The 20,620-nt window shown below is 45.6% G+C and overlaps 1 protein-coding gene across 6 annotated transcripts in view; it reads right to left on the minus strand.

Annotated features, from left to right (window-relative positions):
- Window positions 1-1,246: 1,246 nt before the first annotated feature.
- Window positions 1,247-20,620, minus strand: part of FAM20A (FAM20A golgi associated secretory pathway pseudokinase) — an 82,252-nt gene continuing 62,878 nt past the window's right edge. For 4 of the 6 annotated variants that reach the window (XM_030208494.1, XM_030208491.1, XM_030208493.1 and 1 more), the window contains 5 exons: window positions 17,736-17,916; window positions 15,094-15,203; window positions 10,133-10,214; window positions 8,084-8,143; window positions 1,247-1,854 (listed from right to left, as the gene is read on the minus strand). In XM_030208494.1, coding sequence (XP_030064354.1) covers window positions 1,620-1,854; window positions 8,084-8,143; window positions 10,133-10,214; window positions 15,094-15,203; window positions 17,736-17,916 — 668 coding nt within the window. In that variant the 3' untranslated portion in view covers window positions 1,247-1,619. The remainder of the gene's footprint in view (window positions 1,855-8,083; window positions 8,144-10,132; window positions 10,215-15,093; window positions 15,204-17,735; window positions 17,917-20,620) is intronic. The other 2 variants (XM_030208496.1, XM_030208495.1) reach the window with 2 other exon arrangements.

Raw genomic sequence — 20,620 nt, forward strand, 5'->3', positions numbered from 1 at the left:
ATACGCGCAGCAAAAATTATTTTTTGGCTGCGTGTATTGGATGCATGGCAAAAATCAAATTACCGCAAGCGGTAGCCGTGCGGCAACTCCATTTTGGTGCATGGTGGGGACCCATACACGCTTATGCGGCTTTGTAAAAGGGTCCCTATATGTTCTCTCATTAAAGATAAATCTTTATTAAATGACCAATGTAAAATAAATGATGAGGGTAACCATAAAAATCAACAAAAATGAAACCCAGCGCCGAAATAAACTTGTAAGATTTATCTGAAGATCAAGCAAGCTTATAGATTGTAGTTGATGCAAGACCTCAGTGGTGGCTCGTTTCATAACAGCAATTCCACTCAACACACTTGCCTCATAGGTCTATAATGTTGTTTAATCAACAGTTCAATTTACTTCATGATATCATATAAACTTTTTTTATACATTATCATAAAAACGTTAAAGACAGTTAGTGGGCAGTTACTAGGTTTGGGGGTATTGTCTGTGAATCTAGTTCCCCTGAAGATACGAATGCTGCTAGCTAAGGGGCCATTTTACTAAGCTGCGTAAGGATCTACATGCACCCAATGCGTGCCAAAATGGAGTTATCACATGACTACTGCGTAGCTATTGTAATTTCATTTTTGCCACGTGTCCAATATGCGTGGCTGAAAAATAATTTTTATTTTCTGCTGGGCATTTCAGATGCATGCATGTAGGTCATCATTACTGCCCGGTTACCGTGTGAGACTTTATCGCTAGGTCAATGGCTGGCGGTAAGGTCTCAGACCCAAAATGGACGTGCGGCAATTTTCATTGTGCCGCACTTCAATTTTTGGCAAAAATTTAAAAAAGGCCTTTTTTTACAAGGGCGCTGGAAAATGTGCGCATGCCCAAAACCCGCGCCTACACTACTGCACTCCATTTTTCAGCACTCCTTAATAAAAGGACCCCTGTGTGCCTTAAAGAGATGAGCACCAGAAATCAGCAGTAACTGGTGTTAAGTGAACCAAACCCTGATCAGCGATATGCGAAACATGCCATGTTGTCTAGCAGTCCTACAACAAGAAAGTCAAAAGCTATGTGGCTTTTAAGATGTATAAACTATATCTTGAAGTCCATTGAAATAAGTGTTGATTAAATGACATTATTGACCTATGAGGAGGCAGGTGAATTAAGAGCGGAATTGCTGTTGTGAAATGAGTCGCCATTGAGGTCTTGCATCACTTACCTATAAAGGTGGCATGATTGGAATTAGGGATCATATAATGAAATTCCACTTGCTGGAATAATTTATTGAGAATGCCAAACATAGAAATAGTTTTTCCATTGGCTGGGTAAACTACTTCCTGGCCCTTTTTATCCAAGCCTGCCCTTTAGGCTGCTAATTGATGGGTCATAATCATTGAGACTTGTCCAAACCATTCCAAGACTCTTCAGAGGTGAAGCTGTCTTAATACAGATGGAATGATGGGTGTAGCAAGGTTCAGTACTCTTTGGCAGGTTCTGTGCTGTTTTTAGTTACCAGCCCAGCTTGCTAAGGTTTGGAAAGATTATGTTTATCTTGAGAAATTCCATCTCAGAGTTCTAAAAAGTGGACCTTTGCCTGGTCCGAAGTCTCTGTTAACCCTGGGTCACACAGGCTCCTCGAAACTGTCTTCAATCACCACTTGCTTTTCCCCGTTTATCTCTATGCAGCTTTTTACTGTGTCAAGTATTTTTTGTAGTCGTCTATCCAGAGCTAAAAGATGGGGCTCGGTCAGGATGGGTGCCAGGAGATCCTGAAGGAGAGACTCTCTCATGACATCACTGAGTCGATAGTCTTCTAAAGCCAAGAGCTTCAATCGCTGCAATGTTGTCTTCCTTATCCTGGGGGGAAAAAGTGTACAATTTAAGAATGAATGTTTTTCTGTGGGGAAAAACATTCTTTTACCCTCATCATTCAAAAGCCAAAGTGGGAACGTTATTCCAAAAAAATCTAACTGCTTCTTTCTGTACAAATAGGTGGGAAATTCTTGTATCTACACAACTGAAAATTGTTGGTGTACTGCTTGATACTCTGCTTAACTTTGAAGTCTCAAATTCAGTAACTGTTTTATCGCAGTTTGTAAAAAGCAATCTTGTTTGCAAACTAAAGCCTCTTCTGATCAAGGATTATTTTTGTACGGTATTGCAATTTCCCACTTATCCTGGAATGGCCTGTGGTTGGGGCTTCCTGTTTCATCTGTAAAAACACTTCAAATCGCTAAAGGTTCAGCAGATCAGGTGCTGCTAGGTACGGATCGATATGAGCATATTACTCCATCACTATATACCTTGCACTTGTTGCTACTTGTAGGGAAAGTTAGATACGGAGGGGTATTTTGATATGATGTATAAATACGATTTTTGATGTTTTGCTGAAAGCATCTAAACATCTACACCCTACAGCAGATGTGGGCAACCTTTATACACAGAGGGCCTCATGGACTGCAACGTCATATAATGTTAGAACTGGAAATGCACAGAACTCCATCAATGACGTGATAAATCAGTAAAAATTTTATGAAAAACAATGGAAACAAACTGCTAGAGTGGCTATTCTGAAAATATTTGCAAAAATACAGTATTTAAAATCATCAAAACTCTGGTTAATGATGTTTTCTGTGTATACGTCCCATGGTCTCGAGGGCCACATAAACTTCAATTGCGGCCCATCCCTGCCCTAGAGGAAAAGAGGGACAGGGAAATATGATGCAGATGTTTTGAAAGTTGAAAGGTATTGATATACAAACAGATGTTTTCCAGAGGCAGGGAAATGGTAGAACTAGAGGACATGAACTGAAGTTGCAGTGTGGTAGATTTAAAATCAGGAAATACTTTTTTCTTGGAGAGGTGAGTGGATGCTTGGAATGCCCTACCAGGGGACGTGGTGGAGACAAAAATAGTGACCAAATTCAAAAATGTGTGAGATAAACACAGAACATGGAATCAAACCAAAAATTAAATGACCTTCACAGTTTAAACAGGGCATAGAGTGAAATTGATGTGGACAATCTTACGGCTATTCTAGAACAATCGGTAGATTATGTTACTGGACGAGCGACGCTGATAGTCTCTTGTTTTTCAACAAGACCTTAATTCAATCATGAGACTATATTTTAAATCAGCAAACCATAAATTTGGAGGTGAAAAAAATATGGCTTTATTCAGATGTGACCAAAGTAACTCAACAAAGGAGGAAATTGTTTCTCTCTATGAAATTAAAGACAATAGAAATGGGGGGAATCTTTCCTTTTAGTATATCCATACAAAATATGTATTCTATATGCCTGATCAGCATAAGTCTTTTCTAGACTCAACAGCGATAGAGACATTGAAAAGTAGAATGAGAATTACGGCACATTTTTCCCCTTTAATGTTAAAAGATTTGAATTATAATCTTCACTTAATTCCTAACCCCTTCTTTTCAATATTTGAGGTCTAATGAAGCCAACATATACTATGATTTATGATTTTTGTAACAGAAATGTTCCTAATGGCTGTATTTTACTTAACAGATTATTCCTGTTTAAGTTGTTGAAAATTAATAAAAAATAAACATAAAAAAAACAGGGCATAGAAAGAAGTAGGCTGCATGAAGCAACGGGTACAACTGTGACCACCTTGCTGGGCAGACTGGATGGACCATTATGGTCTTCATTGACTGCCATTTACTATGTTGTATGCCGTGCAATGATGCTTTGCACTTCATAGAAGACATGGAAGGTGACCTGAATGGAGCAGCAGGTAGAATCACCTTCCTAAGCAGACTGATGGGCCATTTCAGATTTTATTTTCCTTCATCAGTTACATTGTGTTACAGTGCAACACTGTTTCAATTAATAGTGCAGTTATGCAATTAACATTGGATGAGGGATTTTGGAAGTTTAGGAAGAATTACATGTTGCCTATATACATTTTATCTTTTGATTTTGTGGAATGTTAAGATTCAAATTTTCAGCTTTATGAGCTGTTCTTAAATGCCCGCAGAAGTAACTGTGTCTCATTATCCATTTGAAACCCTTCTGTAAAGCTGGTGTTTGCATGCCACAAGTACACAAATTAGAACCTGATCTGTTAATGCAGTTTATGCTAAAGTATTAAACACTGAAACAAGCAGGTCGAATTATACCTATGCCATGGGATGTTATCATCCTGGTTGAGCAGGAAGTTTTGCAGACCTGTATTGTTTAAATGCCTGAATGCAAAACAGATAGTAACATAGTAGATGACGGCAGAAAAAGACCTGCACGGTCCATCCAGTCTGCCAAGAAGATAAATTCATATGTGCTACTTTTTTATTTGTACTGTCCTCTTCAGGGCACAGACCGTATAAGTCTGGCCAGCCCTATCCCCAACCCCCAACCTCGCCTTCCACCACCAGCTCTGGCACAGACTGTATAAGTCTGCCCAGCACTATCCTCGCCTCCCAACTACCAGTCCCGCCTCTCACCACCAGCTCTGGCACAGACCGTATAAGTCTGCCCAGCACTATCCATGCCTCCCACCACCGGCTCTGGCACAGACCGTATAAGTCTGCCCAGAAGTATCCCCGCCGCCCAGCCCCGGCACAGACTGTATAAGTCTGCCCAGCACTAGTCCCGCCTCCCAACCACCAGCCCCGGCACAGACCGTATAAGTCTGCCCAGCACTAGCCCCGCCTCCCAACCACCAGCTCTGCCACCCATTCTAGGCTAAGCTCCTGAGGATCCCTTCCTTCTGCACAGGATTCCTTTATGTTTATCCCACGCAGGATGATCAACCTGTGTGTGTGTGTGGGGGGGCGGCTGAACCTTAGGTTCCAAATGTAAGAAGTCTGCATGAAAACGAATCGACACACTCGTTTCACGAAAAAGGCATTTGAGAGCAGTAGATTAGTATTCACAGGTCCTACATGTCTCATAGACGGTACTGAAGTTTCATGAGCAGTACAAAAGCAATGAATGTTTTTCACAGATAACGAAGATTAGCTTTCTGGTGCTCTGCAAATTAAGAGTAATCCGTTTGACACCACAAAATTCCATGCACTGATTCTTTTTTTTTTTCCACTTCTCGATTGGATTATTGTAACATTATCAGGCTTATTTTCGAAAGAGAAGGGTGCCCATCTTTCGACACAAAGCCGATTTTGGGGGTCCTCAACTGCTTTCCGTCGCGGGGATGACCAAAGTTCACGGGAGCGTGTTGGCACCGTAGCGAAGGAGGGACTGGGGTGTGAGTAAGAGATGGGCGTCCTCGGCCGATAATGGAAAAAAGAAGGGCGTCACTGACGAGCACTTGGCTGACTTTACTTGGTCCATTTTTTTCTTGCGACCAAACCTCAAAAAGGTGCCTGAACTGACCAGATGACCACTGGAGGGAATCGGGAATGACCTCCCCTGACTCCCCCAGTGGTCACCAACCCCCTCCCACCCTAAAAAAAACTTAAATTTTTTTTTTTTGCCAGCCTCAAATGTCATACCCAGCTCCATGAGAGCAGTGTGCAGGTCCCTGGAGCAGTTTTAGTGGGTGCAGTGCACTTCAGGCAGGCGGACCCAGGCCCACCCCCCCCCCTACCTGTTATACTTGTGCTGGTAAATGTGAGCCCTCCAAAACCCACCCGAAACCCACTGTACCCACATATAGGTGCCCCCCTTCACCCCTTAGGGCTATGGTAGTGGTGTACAGTTGTGGGGAGTGGGTTTTGGGGGGGGCTCAGCACCCAAGGTAAGGGAGCTATGCACCTGGGAACAATTTGTGAAGTCCACTGCAGTGCCCCCTAGGGTGCCTGGTTGGTGTCCTGGCATGTGAGGTGGACCAATGCACTACGAATTCTGGCTCCTCCCACGACCAAAGGGCTTGTATTTGGTTGTTTTTGAGATGGGAGTCCTCGGTTTCCATTATGGCCGAATGACCAAGGTCAACCGATTTGGGCATCCCTGACCATATTATTGAAACGAAAGATGGAAACCCATCTTGTTTCGTTAATAGGGGTTTCCCCACCCCTTCGTGGAGCCGTCCTGCGAGGACGCCCTCATGAAAACTTGGGCACCCCGTTCGATTATGCCCCTCCACTTATGCAGGTTTACCACATTCCACACTGCGGAGGTTACGTCTTCAGAACACAGCCATAAGGTTATTATGTCGGGCTCATCGATCAGATCACATTTCCCCTGTATTAAAAAATATCATTGTCTCCCCATGGAGAAGGGAATATTATATATAAATAGCATTAATTATATTCAAGGCTTACTCCGGACTATACCTTGACTGCCGTTCTAGGACACTGCGGTTCTTGAAGGAGCAACGGTTGGTTCTCCCTAGCCCTAAATTTGCGTATCTCGAATCCACATGATGTAGCCCTGTTTTCTTTCTTTCTCCACGTATCTGGAACACTCTCCCTCCCCTTCTACGTGGAAATTCTTCCCTGAAAAACTTTAAGGCTGACTTAATAACTTGGCTTTTTGAGCAAGCGTGCGGAGGGCTGCCTGACAAAACACCAGCTATTAAACCATTTTTCCTCTTTTCTTTTAATCTTTGTTTTATAGACCCTTTTGAATAAATCTCTCCTTTCCCCTACCCTTGACCACTCCTTAATTATTTGTTTGGTATGAGTGTTATGCTTTCCTATTTATGATGGAGTGCCTTTCTTTTGTTCTTTTTAGCCTGTACACCGCTCTGCTCTGCTAGTCAGAGCGGTATAGAGAGTTTTGGAAACAAATAAAAAGAATAATAATGTCATACAGATAGGGGGAAATTCTACAGATGGCACTGAATGTTAGGTGCTACTTCTGCATCAAATTTTCAGTGTGAAAAAATCATTCGAAAGAATGCAAGGCGCCGACACAGGGCAGAAATGGAAGATCTGCACAAAAGTACACGCGGATCTGCAAAGGAGGCGTGGGCATGGGTGGACCAGGAGTGGAGATGAAAACGGTAACGGAGTTCAAACATGTGTGGGATATGCATAGAGGAATCCTGTGCAGAAGGAATGGATCCTCAGAAGCTTAGCTGAAATTGGGTGGCGGAGCAGGTGGGGGGAAGAGGGGGTGGTGGTTGGGAGGCGAGCATAGTGGAGGGCAGACTTATACGGTCTGTACCAGAGCCGGTGATGGGAGGCGGGACTGGTGGTTGGGAGGTGGGAAATACTGCTGGGCAGACTTATACAGTCTGTGCCCTGAAAAGGACAGGTACAAATTCAAGGTAAGGTATACACATATGAGTTTGTCTTGGGCAGACTAGATGGACCATGCAGGTCTTTTTCTGCCGTCATCTACTATGTTACTATGTTCCCTTACAATGTGCGTAGTGTTATAGAATTTGGGCGATGTGCACCCAACTTGCTCATGGAGATTTACATCTGGTTTCAGTTGGTGTAACTCCTCGCACACAAAGTTGAGCACCAGTGGCGTACCAAGGGGGGGCGGTCCACCCCGGGTGCACGCCGTGGCACGTGCCTGCTCCGAGTTCGCTAAATTTCGTCGCTCGTTCGCTGCAGCTCCCTCTGCCCCGGAACAGGTTACTTCCTGTTCCGGGGCAGAGGGAGCTGCAGCGAAGCGAAGTTTAGCGAACTCGGAGCAGGGGCGCGCCGTGGCACCCCCCCAGCGGCGTGCACCTGGGGGGGTGTCATTTCACCGGAGGGGGGGGGGCGCATTGGTGCTCTGCCCCGGGTGCCATCCAGGCCAGGAACTCCACTGTTGAGCGCAAATCCCAGCACGACAAACTAATTCAATAAAAGGTGCTGATCTGGGATCGCCCCCTATAGAAGACCCTTTGCTGATTTTTTTTTTTTGGGCACTGAATTTTGAGCGCCATTTATAGAATTTTCCCCATAGTGTAGTGCGCTGGTGAATACTGATTATTTTCTCAGTCCATCTTCAAAACTTCCTGCTCAGAGAAGCTTGGCTGAACCACGATATCTGGAAGCAAGTTGAATATGTGAATACATCAAATGAATGGGTAATGAAGCAGTTTCAGGTTGACAAACTTGTGTAGAGGAGCTTCTGCCTTGCTACTCACCAATAATTATATTTTCCCTTGCACCCCCCCCCCCCCTCTACCTGTGACATCGTCTAGAGGAGAATGATGTAAGTCTTACATGCAGCACTGGTACAGAGGTGCAAGGATGGAGATTTCATCTTGTGAGTGCTTCCCAAATCTGGAAGACAAGGGAAAAAAAAAGCCATGTTATAATTCCAAATGAATCCATACTGGAAGTTAGCAGGTAGGGAGGAGCCCTAGCAAAACAGAACGAATACAGTCAGATTGTAAATGTGTTTGATACAGTAAGATTTCATTGCCTAACTTAGGGGCTGTTTTACTGAAGTGTGATGAAACCTGGCTTAACATGTTTTACCATGCGTGCTAAGCTCAGATTTAACGTGGCACTAATTGGGGGATTGATAAAAATATTTTAATGCAGGTCATTGGGTGGCAGAGCTGGTGGGGGGAGGCGGGGCTGGTGTTTGGGAGGCGGGGCTATTGCTGGGCAAGACTTCTACAGTCTGTGCCCTGAAAATGGCAGATACAAATTAAGGTCAGGTATACACAAAAAGTAGCACATGACTTTATCTTGTTGGGCAGACTGGATGGACCGTGCAGGTCTTTTTCTGCCGTCATCTACTATGTTACCGCGTTACTATGTTACCTGCATACAGTTAATGTAGGAGCAGCCTCTCCTATTTAGGAAGCAATAGGTACCTGCCACATTAAGGGTGCCTTTTACCAAGCAGTGACATTGGCATGTGGCCATTTACTGGGGGATCCCTTACTGCTCCCTAATTAGAAGGCAGTAAGGACTCCGGCGGTAGCCTGGCAGTAACTGGGCAGTGTGCGGAGCTGCCCGATTACTGCCTTTGGTGCTAGAAAATGCAAAACTGTTTTCAAGCACCGGAAATGGCACACAGTGGGAACCAGACCTACCAGTGGGCTTCTCCGGCAACCCAACGGTAGAGCCACATTGCTGCACAGCAAGTCTGCGGTAGGCCCACCACGCTTTTGTAAAAGGACCCCTTCCTGCATTATCCAGTATGCGTGCACTAATCAGAACGCGCTAGCTGCACAACAGGGAACATGTCCATTCTCTGCCCATGATAAAAAAATATTTTTAAAAATAAGTAACACATGGGTTATTGCGTGCTAACAGGTAAAATACTGCAAAACGCTTTAACGCATTTTGCGGTAGCTTAATCATGGGCACTAACCCCACATTAAGGACCTCTGATTTCAAATCCTATATAATAATTCTCACCTCCAACGTTCTGACTTGCCTGGGACCGTGGCTCATTCCAAGTTGGTCTGCTAGGCTCCGTAGATCAGGCTGACATTACCGTAGCCATTATGATGTCAACTTCAAAACCCGGGGGAAAAAAAACATGCCTCACAGCTGATCCATGTCCAGAGGAGGGTCGCTGGACATGGGTGGCTGGAGGGGGGGCAGGGGAGAGAGGAGGGTCGCTGGACATGAGTGGCTGCAGGGGGGGGCAGGGGGAGAGGAGGGTCGCTGGACATGGGTGGCTGGAGGGGGGGCAGGGGGAGAGGAGGGTCACTGGACATGAGTGGCTGCAGGGGGGGCAGGGGGAGAGGAGGGTCGCTGGACATGGGTGGCTGGAGGGGGGGCAGGGGAGAGAGGAGGTTCACTGGACATGGGTAGCAGGAGGGGGGGCAGGGGAGAGAGGAGGTTCACTGGACATGGGTGACTGCAGTGGGCGCAGGGGGAGAGGAGGGTCGCTGAACATGGGTGGCTGCAGGGGAGCCGAGGAAAACCTTGCTAGTGCCCATTTCATTTGTGTTAGAAACGGGCCTTTTTTACTAGTTTGAAATAAAATGCAGAACAAAACAGAATTTTGGCCAAAGAGGAGATAAAGAAGGTTTTGGTTTCTAAAAGAATGTAAAAACAGCCAAATGAAATCAAGCCAAGCTGGGAACCAGTGCGCAGCCCAAAAGCTGGACAGGTAACGACGCAACTTCCTCTGTGGCTTTCTTTTCACTTTTTTTTTAATTCTGGAAGAGGGAAGCATCCGTAAAACAAAACCCAAAGCACTGGTCAGTGTTTTTAGGGAAAACTATCATTGTTCAAGAAGAGGGAAGTGATGATTCCAGCTCCTTATTTTAAAACGTTACAAATGCACAATGTACTTTAACAAACCCTCTGGCATTGTCGAGGTGAATAAGGAACCCATTCTCCTCAAACTTGGTGAACATCTCATAATGGTGGCGATCCATATTCCCTACGATAAAACAAGAGAGAGAAAGAAATGTGTCTTCCTTTGCCTACCTTGTGCGTACTAATATAAAAATATAGTGCATCATTAAAAGAGGGTGTGTGAAATGTTGACAGCCCATGCAACTCGCACTCTTTTTTTTTTTGGGGGGGGGGGGGGGCTTGATACATTTTCCCACATGCTTCTTCTTTCACATTGCTCCTCACACACGATACAGTACTACTACTGCTACTTATCATTTTTATAGCGCTACTAGGCATAAGCAGCGCTGTACACTGAAAAAGAAAGACAGTCCCTGCTTGACAGAGCTTACAATCTAATCAAGACAAACAGGACAAACAAGGGATAAGGGAATTACTTAAGGTGGGAATTCTAAAACAGACATGTGAATAGGAGTTAGGAATTAAAAACAAACTCAAAAAGGTAGGCTTTTAGCCTAGATTTAAAGATGGCTAAAGCTGGAGCTTGATGTACAGATTCAGGAAGTCTATTCCAGGCACATGGTGAAGCAAGATAAAAGGAATGGAGTCTGAAGTTCGCAGTGGAGGAGAAGGGTACAGATAAGAGAGATTTACCTGATGAACGGAATTCTCAGGGAGGAGTGTAGAGAGAGATAAGAGTGGAGAGGTACTGAGGAACCGGTGGTGGGAGGCGGAGCTAGTGGTTGGGAGGCGGGGATAGTGCTGGGCAGACTTATACGGTCTGTGTCAGAGCCGGTGGTGGGAGGCAGGGCTGGTGGTTGCGAGGCGGAGATAGTGCTGGGCAGACTTATACGGTCTGTGCCAGAGCTGGTGGTGGGAGGCGGGGCTGGTGGTTGGGAGGCGGGGATAGTGCTGGCCAGACTTATACGGTCTGTGCCCTGAAGAGGACAGTACAAATAAAAAGTATCACACATGAATTTAGCTTGTTGGGCAGACTGGATGGACCTTGCAGGTTACAATAAGAGGAGTTTAAACTGTATGCGGAATCGGATAGAGAGCCAATGAAGTGATTTGAGAGGGCTGATATGAGCATAGTGACACTGGCAGAATATAAGTCATGCAGCAGAATTCTGAACAGATTGAAGGAGAGAGAGATGGTTTAGTGAGTCCTGTGAGAAGCAAGTTGCGGTAGTCTAAGTGAGAGGTGATAAGAGTTTTGGTAGTGAGCTCATAAAGAAAGGGACACATTTTGGTGATGTTATAGAGAAAGAAATGACAGGTTTTGGCAGTCTGTTGGATATCTACAGAGAAAGAGAGGAGTCAAAGATGATCCCAAGGTTACAATCTGATGAGACAGGGAACATGAGAGTGTTATCCACAGAGATAGAGACTGGGGGAAGAGGAGAGGTGGGTTTAGGGGAAAAGATAAGAAGTTCAGTCTTGGCCATATTTAGTTTCAGATGGCAGTGAGACATCCAGGCAGCAATATCAGACAGGCAGGCTGAGACTTGGGCTTCGAGTCCTGCTGAAATTTCAGGTGTGGAGAGGCAAATCTTGGAGTCATCAGCGTAAAGGTGATACTGAAAACCATGTGAGGAGATCAGAGCACCAAGGGAAGAAGCATAGATGGAGAAAAGAAGAGGTCCCAAGACAGAGCCCTGAAGTACACCAATTGATAGTGGGATAGAAGAGGAGGAGGATCCACCAGAGCATACACTAAAAGTGCGATGGGAGAGATAAGTAGAAAACCAAGAAAGAACAGAGCTTTGAGATCCAAGTGAGGACAGCGTATCAAGGAGTAGGTGGTAGTCAACAGTGTCAAAAGCAGCAGATTGTACAAGAAGTATGAGGATAGAATAGAGACCTTTGGATCTGGCCAGGAACAGATCATTGGAGACTTTAGCAATGGCTGTTTCAGTTGAATGTAGGAAGTGAAAGCCAGATTGAAGTGGATCAAGAATAGCTTGAGATGAAAGAAAGTCTGAACCACACATTCAAGTATCTTGGATAGAAAGGGAGGAGGGAGGTGGGACAATAGTTAGAAGGGCAGGTAGGGTCCTATGAAGGTTTTTTGAGGAGTGGTGTAACTACGGTATGTTTGAAGGCATCAGGAACAGTTGCAGTGGAAAGTGAAAGATTGAGGATATGACAGATAGAAGGGATGATGGGAGATAGTACAGGGGTTGAAGGAGTGTTGACAGAATGGACTGAGGAAAGGAGGTGGAGGTGACTTAGTTGAGAACTGAAGGTTAATCTTGTGAACCTTATCATGAAAGTGCTCAGCCATAGTTTGGGGAAAAAGTGAAGGAGGAGTGGTTGGAGGTGAAGGCACTTAAACTCTCTACCTTAAATGCTTTCTCCGCCTAGGTCTTTGGCAGTGGCAGCAATTCATGCAGGCTGTCTGTCTGAGCCCGGAGTCTGCTCTCTGATGCACCCCACCCCCTTCTGACCTAACTTCCTGCTTTCCACAAAGGCAGGGCACAGCAGAGATCAGACTTCCGGCTCGGGTAGATGCCTTGTGTGAATCGCTGCTGCTGCCAAAGACCTGAGCAGAGAAAGCATTTAAGGTAGAGAGTTCTAGACTTGGTGCCAGAGGAGGGTTGAGGGAGGGGGGTCAGTTTGCCCCTGCCGGGGCATCAGAGTACTGCACTATAGAGTAAAAAATAAAAAAGGCACCCTCCAGTGGTCCACTGCTTTAATGCCTCTTGGAGAAGGCAGGAGGCCATTGAGAAATCTCGTTGTGTGTGTTCTTTTTGGCGATTTTTGTAAGGGAACTCCAGAGAGCGGCAGGATGCTGCTGATTAAAAAACAAACAAAAACGAAACAAGGACAACCACATTGTACCACATACAAATGAGTCCCACGTACAAACCTGGCATCATCGGGAGGCATGTTGTCATTGCACATAACTCAAGAGGATCCACGTACATGGAGAACTCAATAGATCCCACGGGGCAGCAAACAGAGATAAAAGAAGTGGGAAAAGTAAACCAGGCTTAGCCAAAGAACTGGGACCAAACAAATAATTAATAATAAAATCAACACAGTTGATTTAGATTGAAAAACAGAAGGTTTGAAATAGCAACATAAAGTTGGTCTTAAAAAAGACCGTTGTGTCAAACCGTAAGGCACTGGAATGAGCACTGGTGGTCATCTGGTCAGCCTTCTGTTTTTCAACCTAAATGTAAAATTAGACCATCAGTCTTTCCTTAAGACATCCTCACTTTAATATTCCCTTATCTCTTGTTTGTCCTGTTTGTCTGTCCTAATTAGATTGTAAGCTCTGTTGAGCAGGGACTGTTTCTTCATGTTCAAGTGTACAGTGCTGCGTACATCTATAGAAATGATAAGTAGTAGTAGTAGTGTTTGGGATTCCGGAATCTTGCTATTCTTTGGGATTCCACACAGAATGTTGCTACAGTGGGATTCCGGAATCTTGCTATTCTTTGGGTTCTGGAATGTTGCTACTCTTTAGGATTCCGCACAGAATCTTGCTACTCTTTCAGATTTCGGAATCTTGCTACCCTTTGTCCTTATGCCTTGTTTGTCCTGTTTGTCTGTCCTAATTAGATTGTAAGCTCTGTCGCGCAGGGACTGTCTCGTCATGTTCAAGTGTACAGCGCTGTGTACGTCTAGTAACGCTATAGAAATGATAAGTAGTAGTAGTAGTAAGACATAAGACTCCTGATGCAGGCTGCCAGGCCGAAACGCAACCTTGTGTCGAGTCATTTCTAAGGAAACATTAATAAACTGTGTTGATTTTATTATTAATTATTTGTTTGGTCCCAGTTCTTTGGATAAGCCTGGTTTACTTTTCCCACTTCTTTTATCTCTGTCATTGCACATAATCCAGACCCGTGCGATAATGGTGCACGTGCAAGCAGTGTTTCACTCTACACCAAAGGATCTCCATGTACTCATGGCATCTGGTGACTAGGCAAGGCAATATAAGCAAGTGCCTAGAATGCCAAATTTTGAAGGCATCCAAAAACTAGAATCTCCTTCCTTGCCTACCCGTCTTCAAGAGGGATCTCCTCTCCTCACTCTCGTTTATGACATCCATAAACATAACCCAATAGCCAGTTTCCACTGGAGAGGTATTAGAAGAGAGGAAAAACGCAGGTTCAACTGTTTAGGGCGGGAGGAATAAATACACCTACTTGCTTGAAATGTAATATATCTGATAACACTTATTATCATGCATTTTGGAAATGCGCAACCGTACAACGGCTTTGGAGAAGACTGAAGGATTTTCTGTCTCTTCTGATGCCGGGTTGATTTACAGGAACATCTATCCAATTGGTCTTGGACTGCCCCGGATCATTTAGGGGCCTGAAAGCGGAGGAAATATTACTCTGCCGGAAACTTTGCTTGATACCACGGAAATGTATTTTGCAGACATGGACTTCTTCAGAACCCCCTGAGTTTTAGCACTGGCACAACCAGGTACACCAATTAATGGTGTGGGAAGCGCAGGAGGCCAAAGGCTCTTACAAAAGAAAAACTCGCTTTCTTAAGATATGGGGACCATTTATAAATAAACTCACACACCAGGGTAGGAGTCTTGTACTTAATAAGCTGTGAATGCCCAAAGCAGCAAAGCATGTTTGAGCAGGGAAGTTAACATAGTGTTACTATAAGGGGAGGGGGGGGGGAGAAGTGGAGGGGGGATAGAGAAATACCGGGTGGGGGGGGAGGGTAGTGGATTGGGTAAATTTAAATTAGGATGCATAAATACGCACATGAGGAATATCACTCTTTGGTGAGGGGGGGGGGGGGGAAGTTAAAAGTTTGAAAACGTTGTAATATGTACACACTGTTGATGTGCTGATTGCGGGATATTTGTTTGTTCTGTACCATGTGCCTGTATGGAATAGCACCAGTGTTCATCTTGTCTTCAATAAAATTGTTGAAACATAGAAGAGAGGAAAAGCAAATTGAAGTCATTCTCTTGTTCAGCATACCTATTAAAAAGTCGAAAATTGCCATGTCTATGATATTCAGAAGCCTGTTGCTGTTGTTGTATGGGTAGTGCTGTTTCAATGTGTTGCAGTAGAATGGATTCACTTCCCACCTGATAGACAGAAAGAAACCGATCAGTCCTGAAACTAGACGTGTGGATGAGGCTCCTACGCTGCCCCGGAGAGCAGCGGACCATAGGAATTACAGCAAAAGCAAAGCCAAAAAGAAAAAAAAGTGTTTGAATTCAGTTTAAGAATGATCTTCAATTAACAACGATTGACAATCATACAAAGGCAATATCAAAGTGATATCCATCAAAACATTTAGATTTGCCATTTATCATTCTTGAAGGTTAACTGTCATAAATAGTTACATTTGTACCCCATGCTTTCCCACTCATGGCAGGCTTAATGCGGCTTACATGGGGCAATGGAGGGTTAAGTGACTTGCCCAGAGTCACAAGGAGCTGCCTGTGCCTGAAGTGGGAATCAAACTCAGTTTCTCAGGACCAAAGTCCACCACCCTAACCACTAGGCCACTCCTCCACTGTTGCTGCTATTTGAGATTCTACATGGAATGTTGCTATTCCATTAGCAACATTCCATGTAGAAGTCGGCCCTTGCAGATCACCAATGTGGCTGCGCAGGCTTCTGCTTCTGTGAGTCTGACGTCCTGCGCAGGACGTCAGACTCACAGAAACAGAAGCCTGCACAGCCTTCTACATGGAATGTTGCTAGTGGAATAGCAACATTCCATGTAGAATCTCAAATAGTAGCAACAGAATCTCCAATAGTAGCAACATTCCATGTAGAATCTCCAATAGTTTGTTACATTTGTACCCCGCGCTTTCCCACTCATGGCAGGCTCAATGCGGCTTACATGGGGCAATAGAGGGTTAAGTGACTTGCCCAGAGTTACAAGGAGCTGCCTGTGCCTGAAGTGGGAATCAAACTCAGTTCCCCAGGACCAAAGTCCACCACCCTAACCACTAGGCCACTCCTTCTCCATGAATGCTAGAACCTCTTCCAGCTCACTATCACCTTTTGCGTTTCAGCAAAACTTATATCTGGGCACCTGAGGCTTTTCTCCTTGAAACACTTGTGTTTCTTCCAAGCCCATCTGATAGCTTCTACTTTCCTTATGTGGATTTTTTTTCTGCACCAAACGTGCCTATGAACATATATCATCTGGATGGTTGAATGGCAAAGCTATCGTACAGTTATGTTTTCTTGGTGTCTGACTCAGAGCAGAAAGTGTATGTGTCATTTGTTGTCTATCCTCATAGAATTTCTTTTTTTTTTTTTGAGGTAGAGAGCTGTGTCTCAGCAGAAATTTGAGGTTATGCTTTGAGACTGAAGCCAGAAACCTCCAGAATGGAGCCTGAATTCTTAGCATTATAGAGATTATCCAGCCCCAGAGCTCTTCCTGCACAATAGAGCACCAATTCTCCGTGTGGGTGGCAGGGCTTTTCGGGGGGGGATCTTCAGACCCAATAAACAGAGCAGCACAAAAAGGCAACACTTCTGATTGAAAAGGCTCTAAAAGGCACTGGGAATGAGAGAAACTGGCATTGGATTACTCTAACTGGAACCGGACAGTTCAGCACCCTTAATGTCAGTCCTTGGTGGTTATTCTCAGAAGCTCTATTCCTGTTTCGAACATTTGAAAACCAGCCTCCCACTTTGTGCTCAGCCCCTGCCCCCAAAATTAACAGTCTCCCTTGCTGTGGCTGGCGGGGATCCCCAAGCCCCAGCAGCGGAAGATCTCCCCCTCCTTCTCTGGTCTGGAGGACAGAACTCTCCAAGCTCTGCAGATGGCAGCAGTGTCCCTGAGCTGCTGCCATAGCTGCACCACTACGGGGGAGGGGGGGGAAGGACTGGTAGCTCAGGGACACTGCTATCATCCTCACAGCTTGGATAGTTCTGGCTGTTAAGTTGGAGCAGAGTAGGAGGAGAAGGTCTTCAGCCGCTGGGGCTTGTGGATCCCTGCCAGGTCAACTATTTATATTTTACATCCGGGTAGAAGGCAGGGTTGCCAGGTGGAAAATTTTTTTCCCACCCAATCCAGCCTAAAAACAGCCCAAAACCCGCCCAAACTCAAACCCCGCCCCTGACACCCCCACCCCCGCGTCATCACCCCCGCCCCCGCCGTCATCACCCCCGCCCCCGCCGTCATCGGCCCCGCCTCCCCCGTCATCGGCCCCACCCAGAACGTCACTAACCCCGCCCAAAACGTCACTAACCCCGCCCCCCGTGGCCGAAAAAAACCGCCTGAAAACCGCCCAAAAGAAAAAAAAGAAGCCCAAAAAACCGCAACCCGCCGCGGGCAAAAATTTCCTGCGGTGGGTCGCGGTAAAACCGCCCACCTGGCAACACTGGCTAGAAGGCGAGATGCATGTTCCACCGGAAGGGGAGGGGGGACTGGAAGAAAATTTGGTGCCCACCCACTTTAGGCTCAGGTTCACCCCTCCCCCCCCCCCCCCCCCCCAGTCAGCTGTCTGGCTATGCCTCTGCTGCACCTTCTGAAGCATATTCTAAGTAGAACTCCATGTCTGGACTAGGAGGAGTGGATTCCTCATTGGAAGAAAAGGCTGCAATTAGGACCTGTGCAGACAAACCAGCCGCACTATCATTCATTCACTTACGCCTCCTTTCCTGTGAAGGTGTAGGAGCGAATCCAGGGGTTGAGCACTGACACCCTTGGTGCAAGTTTGAGAGACGGCAAGAAGGCAACAAGAGCGCCTTCTAGGAGGTGAGGATTCCCACACACAGCATACTCCGCTTTACACATGTACAGACACTTGGCAAAGAAACACACATTGTTTGCTGCAAGAGACAAAGGAGAAGAAGTCAGCCCTGCACATTGCAAAATATACCAGTTGAAAAGAAGGACACGATTAATAAAATCCTAGTAATTTTTCTTTTGTCCTTGGTAAACTCAGTATTGTCATCTGAGTTTCAGTGTATTAGTCCTTGGAGGGTTGCGATGTTTCATGCATTTGGCTGCCTGGGCTCAGGAAGAATTACCATGCTTTGCAAGAGGTCCCCCTAGTGGCAGGGCAAGAAGGTTTTTGTGAAATTTAAGAAGAGGCTTATAACTTTGTTGGTTAGGTAGATATGTAATTTGGATATGTGGGATAGAGAGAAAGATTGATTGGATTTATATTGTATTGAATGGATCCTAAGGAGCTTAGCCAAGATTGGGTGGCAGAGCCGGTGGCGGGAGGCGGGGATGGTGCTGGGCAGACTTATACGGTCTGTGCCAGAACCGGTGGTGGGAGGCGGGGCTGGTGGTTGGGAGGCGGGGATAGTGCTGGGCAGACTTATACGGTCTGTGCCCTGAAAAAGACAGGTACAAATCAAAGTAGGGTATACACAAAAAGCAGCACATATGAGTTTATCTTGTTGGGTAGACTGGATGGACCGTGCAGGTCTTTTTCTGCTGTCATCTACTATTGTATTGATCTAAACCACATGAAACATTTTCTCATATATGCAGTGGAATTAAACAAGTACATAAATAAAATATACAGCTTTTTCCAGCTTACAGTAAACAAATGGATGTACAATAACCCAGCACAGCTAGTGGAGGAAGGGAACCAGGAAAGAGAGAGGACACTTTAATCATGCATCTCCCCATCAGGATTCGGTCCAGGACTGGCCCATTTCTCCTTGCCTTCCCTACCCCCATCATACAACTTTTCCCCTTCACCTCCTTACCCACCATGATCCAGCATCTTCCCTACACTCTTCCCATGTCCACAGCTTCTCTCCCTCTTTCCTTCCTTCTGCCAGGCTTGTTCTGCCCTGCCTTTTCCAGAGCCAAAAGGAAGATGGATCCAGTGCCAGTACGAATTCCTTATCCACAGGCCTGTGCTTGACTCCTGCTGTGTCCCGCTACCCTTCAATGCAGGACTTCCTGCCAGCGGGAAGGGAATGCAGCAGCACATGGTTGGAGACCCTGCTCTGTGCTGAAGCCATTTGTCCAGAAGTGGGAAGATAGGAAAAGGGGGAGGGGGAGGAGAAGACATGCTGTATTCCTGGTATTCTGCAACCCCTCTCTCCCAAATGCTGGTGTCCTATTTGTATTATTTTGGGGATTTAATACATCACTTTTCATCAACATCAAAGCAACACACACACAATTCTAACATTCAACAAACACGAAATACAAGGCAGGGAAATGCACAGCACAACATTTTGAACTGAAAAAGTACAGAGATACAAAAGGAGGGGCTTAGAGGGCATCACATTCCTGATCCTGAAAACGGATCAACCCAAATTAACCAAAGTCACATTAAGCTAGATGCAAATATCTACAGTGGGGGAAATAAGTATTTGATCCCTTGCTGATTTTGTAAGTTTGCCCACTGACAAAGACATGAGCAGCCCATAATTGAAAGGTAGGTTATTGGTAACAGTGAGAGATAGCACATCACAAATTAAATCCGGAAAATCACATTGTGGAAAGTATATGAATTTATTTGCATTCTGCAGAGGGAAATAAGTATTTGATCCCCCACCAACCAGTAAGAGATCTGGCCCCTACAGACCAGGTAGATGCTCCAAATCAACTCGTTACCTGCATGACAGACAGCTGTCGGCAATGGTCACCTGTATGAAAGACACCTGTCCACAGACTCAGTGAATCAGTCAGACTCTAACCTCTACAAAATGGCCAAGAGCAAGGAGCTGTCTAAGGATGTCAGGGACAAGATCATACACCTGCACAAGGCTGGAATGGGCTACAAAACCATCAGTAAGACGCTGGGCGAGAAGGAGACAACTGTTGGTGCCATAGTAAGAAAATGGAAGAAGTACAAAATGACTGTCAATCGACAAAGATCTGAGGCTCCACGCAAAATCTCACCTCGTGGGGTATCCTTGATCATGAGGAAGGTTAGAAATCAGCCTACAACTACAAGGGGGGAACTTGTCAATGATCTCAAGGCAGCTGGGACCACTGTCACCACGAAAACCATTGGTAACACATTACGACATAACGGATTGCAATCCTGCAGTGCCCGCAAGGTCCCCCTGCTCCGGAAGGCACATGTGACGGCCCGTCTGAAGTTTGCCAGTGAACACCTGGATGATGCCGAGAGTGATTGGGAGAAGGTGCTGTGGTCAGATGAGACAAAAATTGAGCTCTTTGGCATGAACTCCTCGCCGTGTTTGGAGGAAGAGAAATGCTGCCTATGACCCAAAGAACACCGTCCCCACTGTCAAGCATGGAGGTGGAAATGTTATGTTTTGGGGGTGTTTCTCTGCTAAGGGCACAGGACTACTTCACCGCATCAATGGGAGAATGGATGGGGCCATGTACCGTACAATTCTGAGTGACAACCTCCTTCCCTCCGCCAGGGCCTTAAAAATGGGTCGTGGCTGGGTCTTCCAGCACGACAGTGACCCAAAACATACAGCCAAGGCAACAAAGGAGTGGCTCAGGAAGAAGCACATTAGGATCATGGAGTGGCCTAGCCAGTCACCAGACCTTAATCCCATTGAAAACTTATGGAGGGAGCTAAAG

This window comes from Microcaecilia unicolor, chromosome 6 (assembly GCF_901765095.1).
Source record: "Microcaecilia unicolor chromosome 6, aMicUni1.1, whole genome shotgun sequence".
NCBI lineage: Eukaryota > Metazoa > Chordata > Amphibia > Gymnophiona > Siphonopidae > Microcaecilia > Microcaecilia unicolor.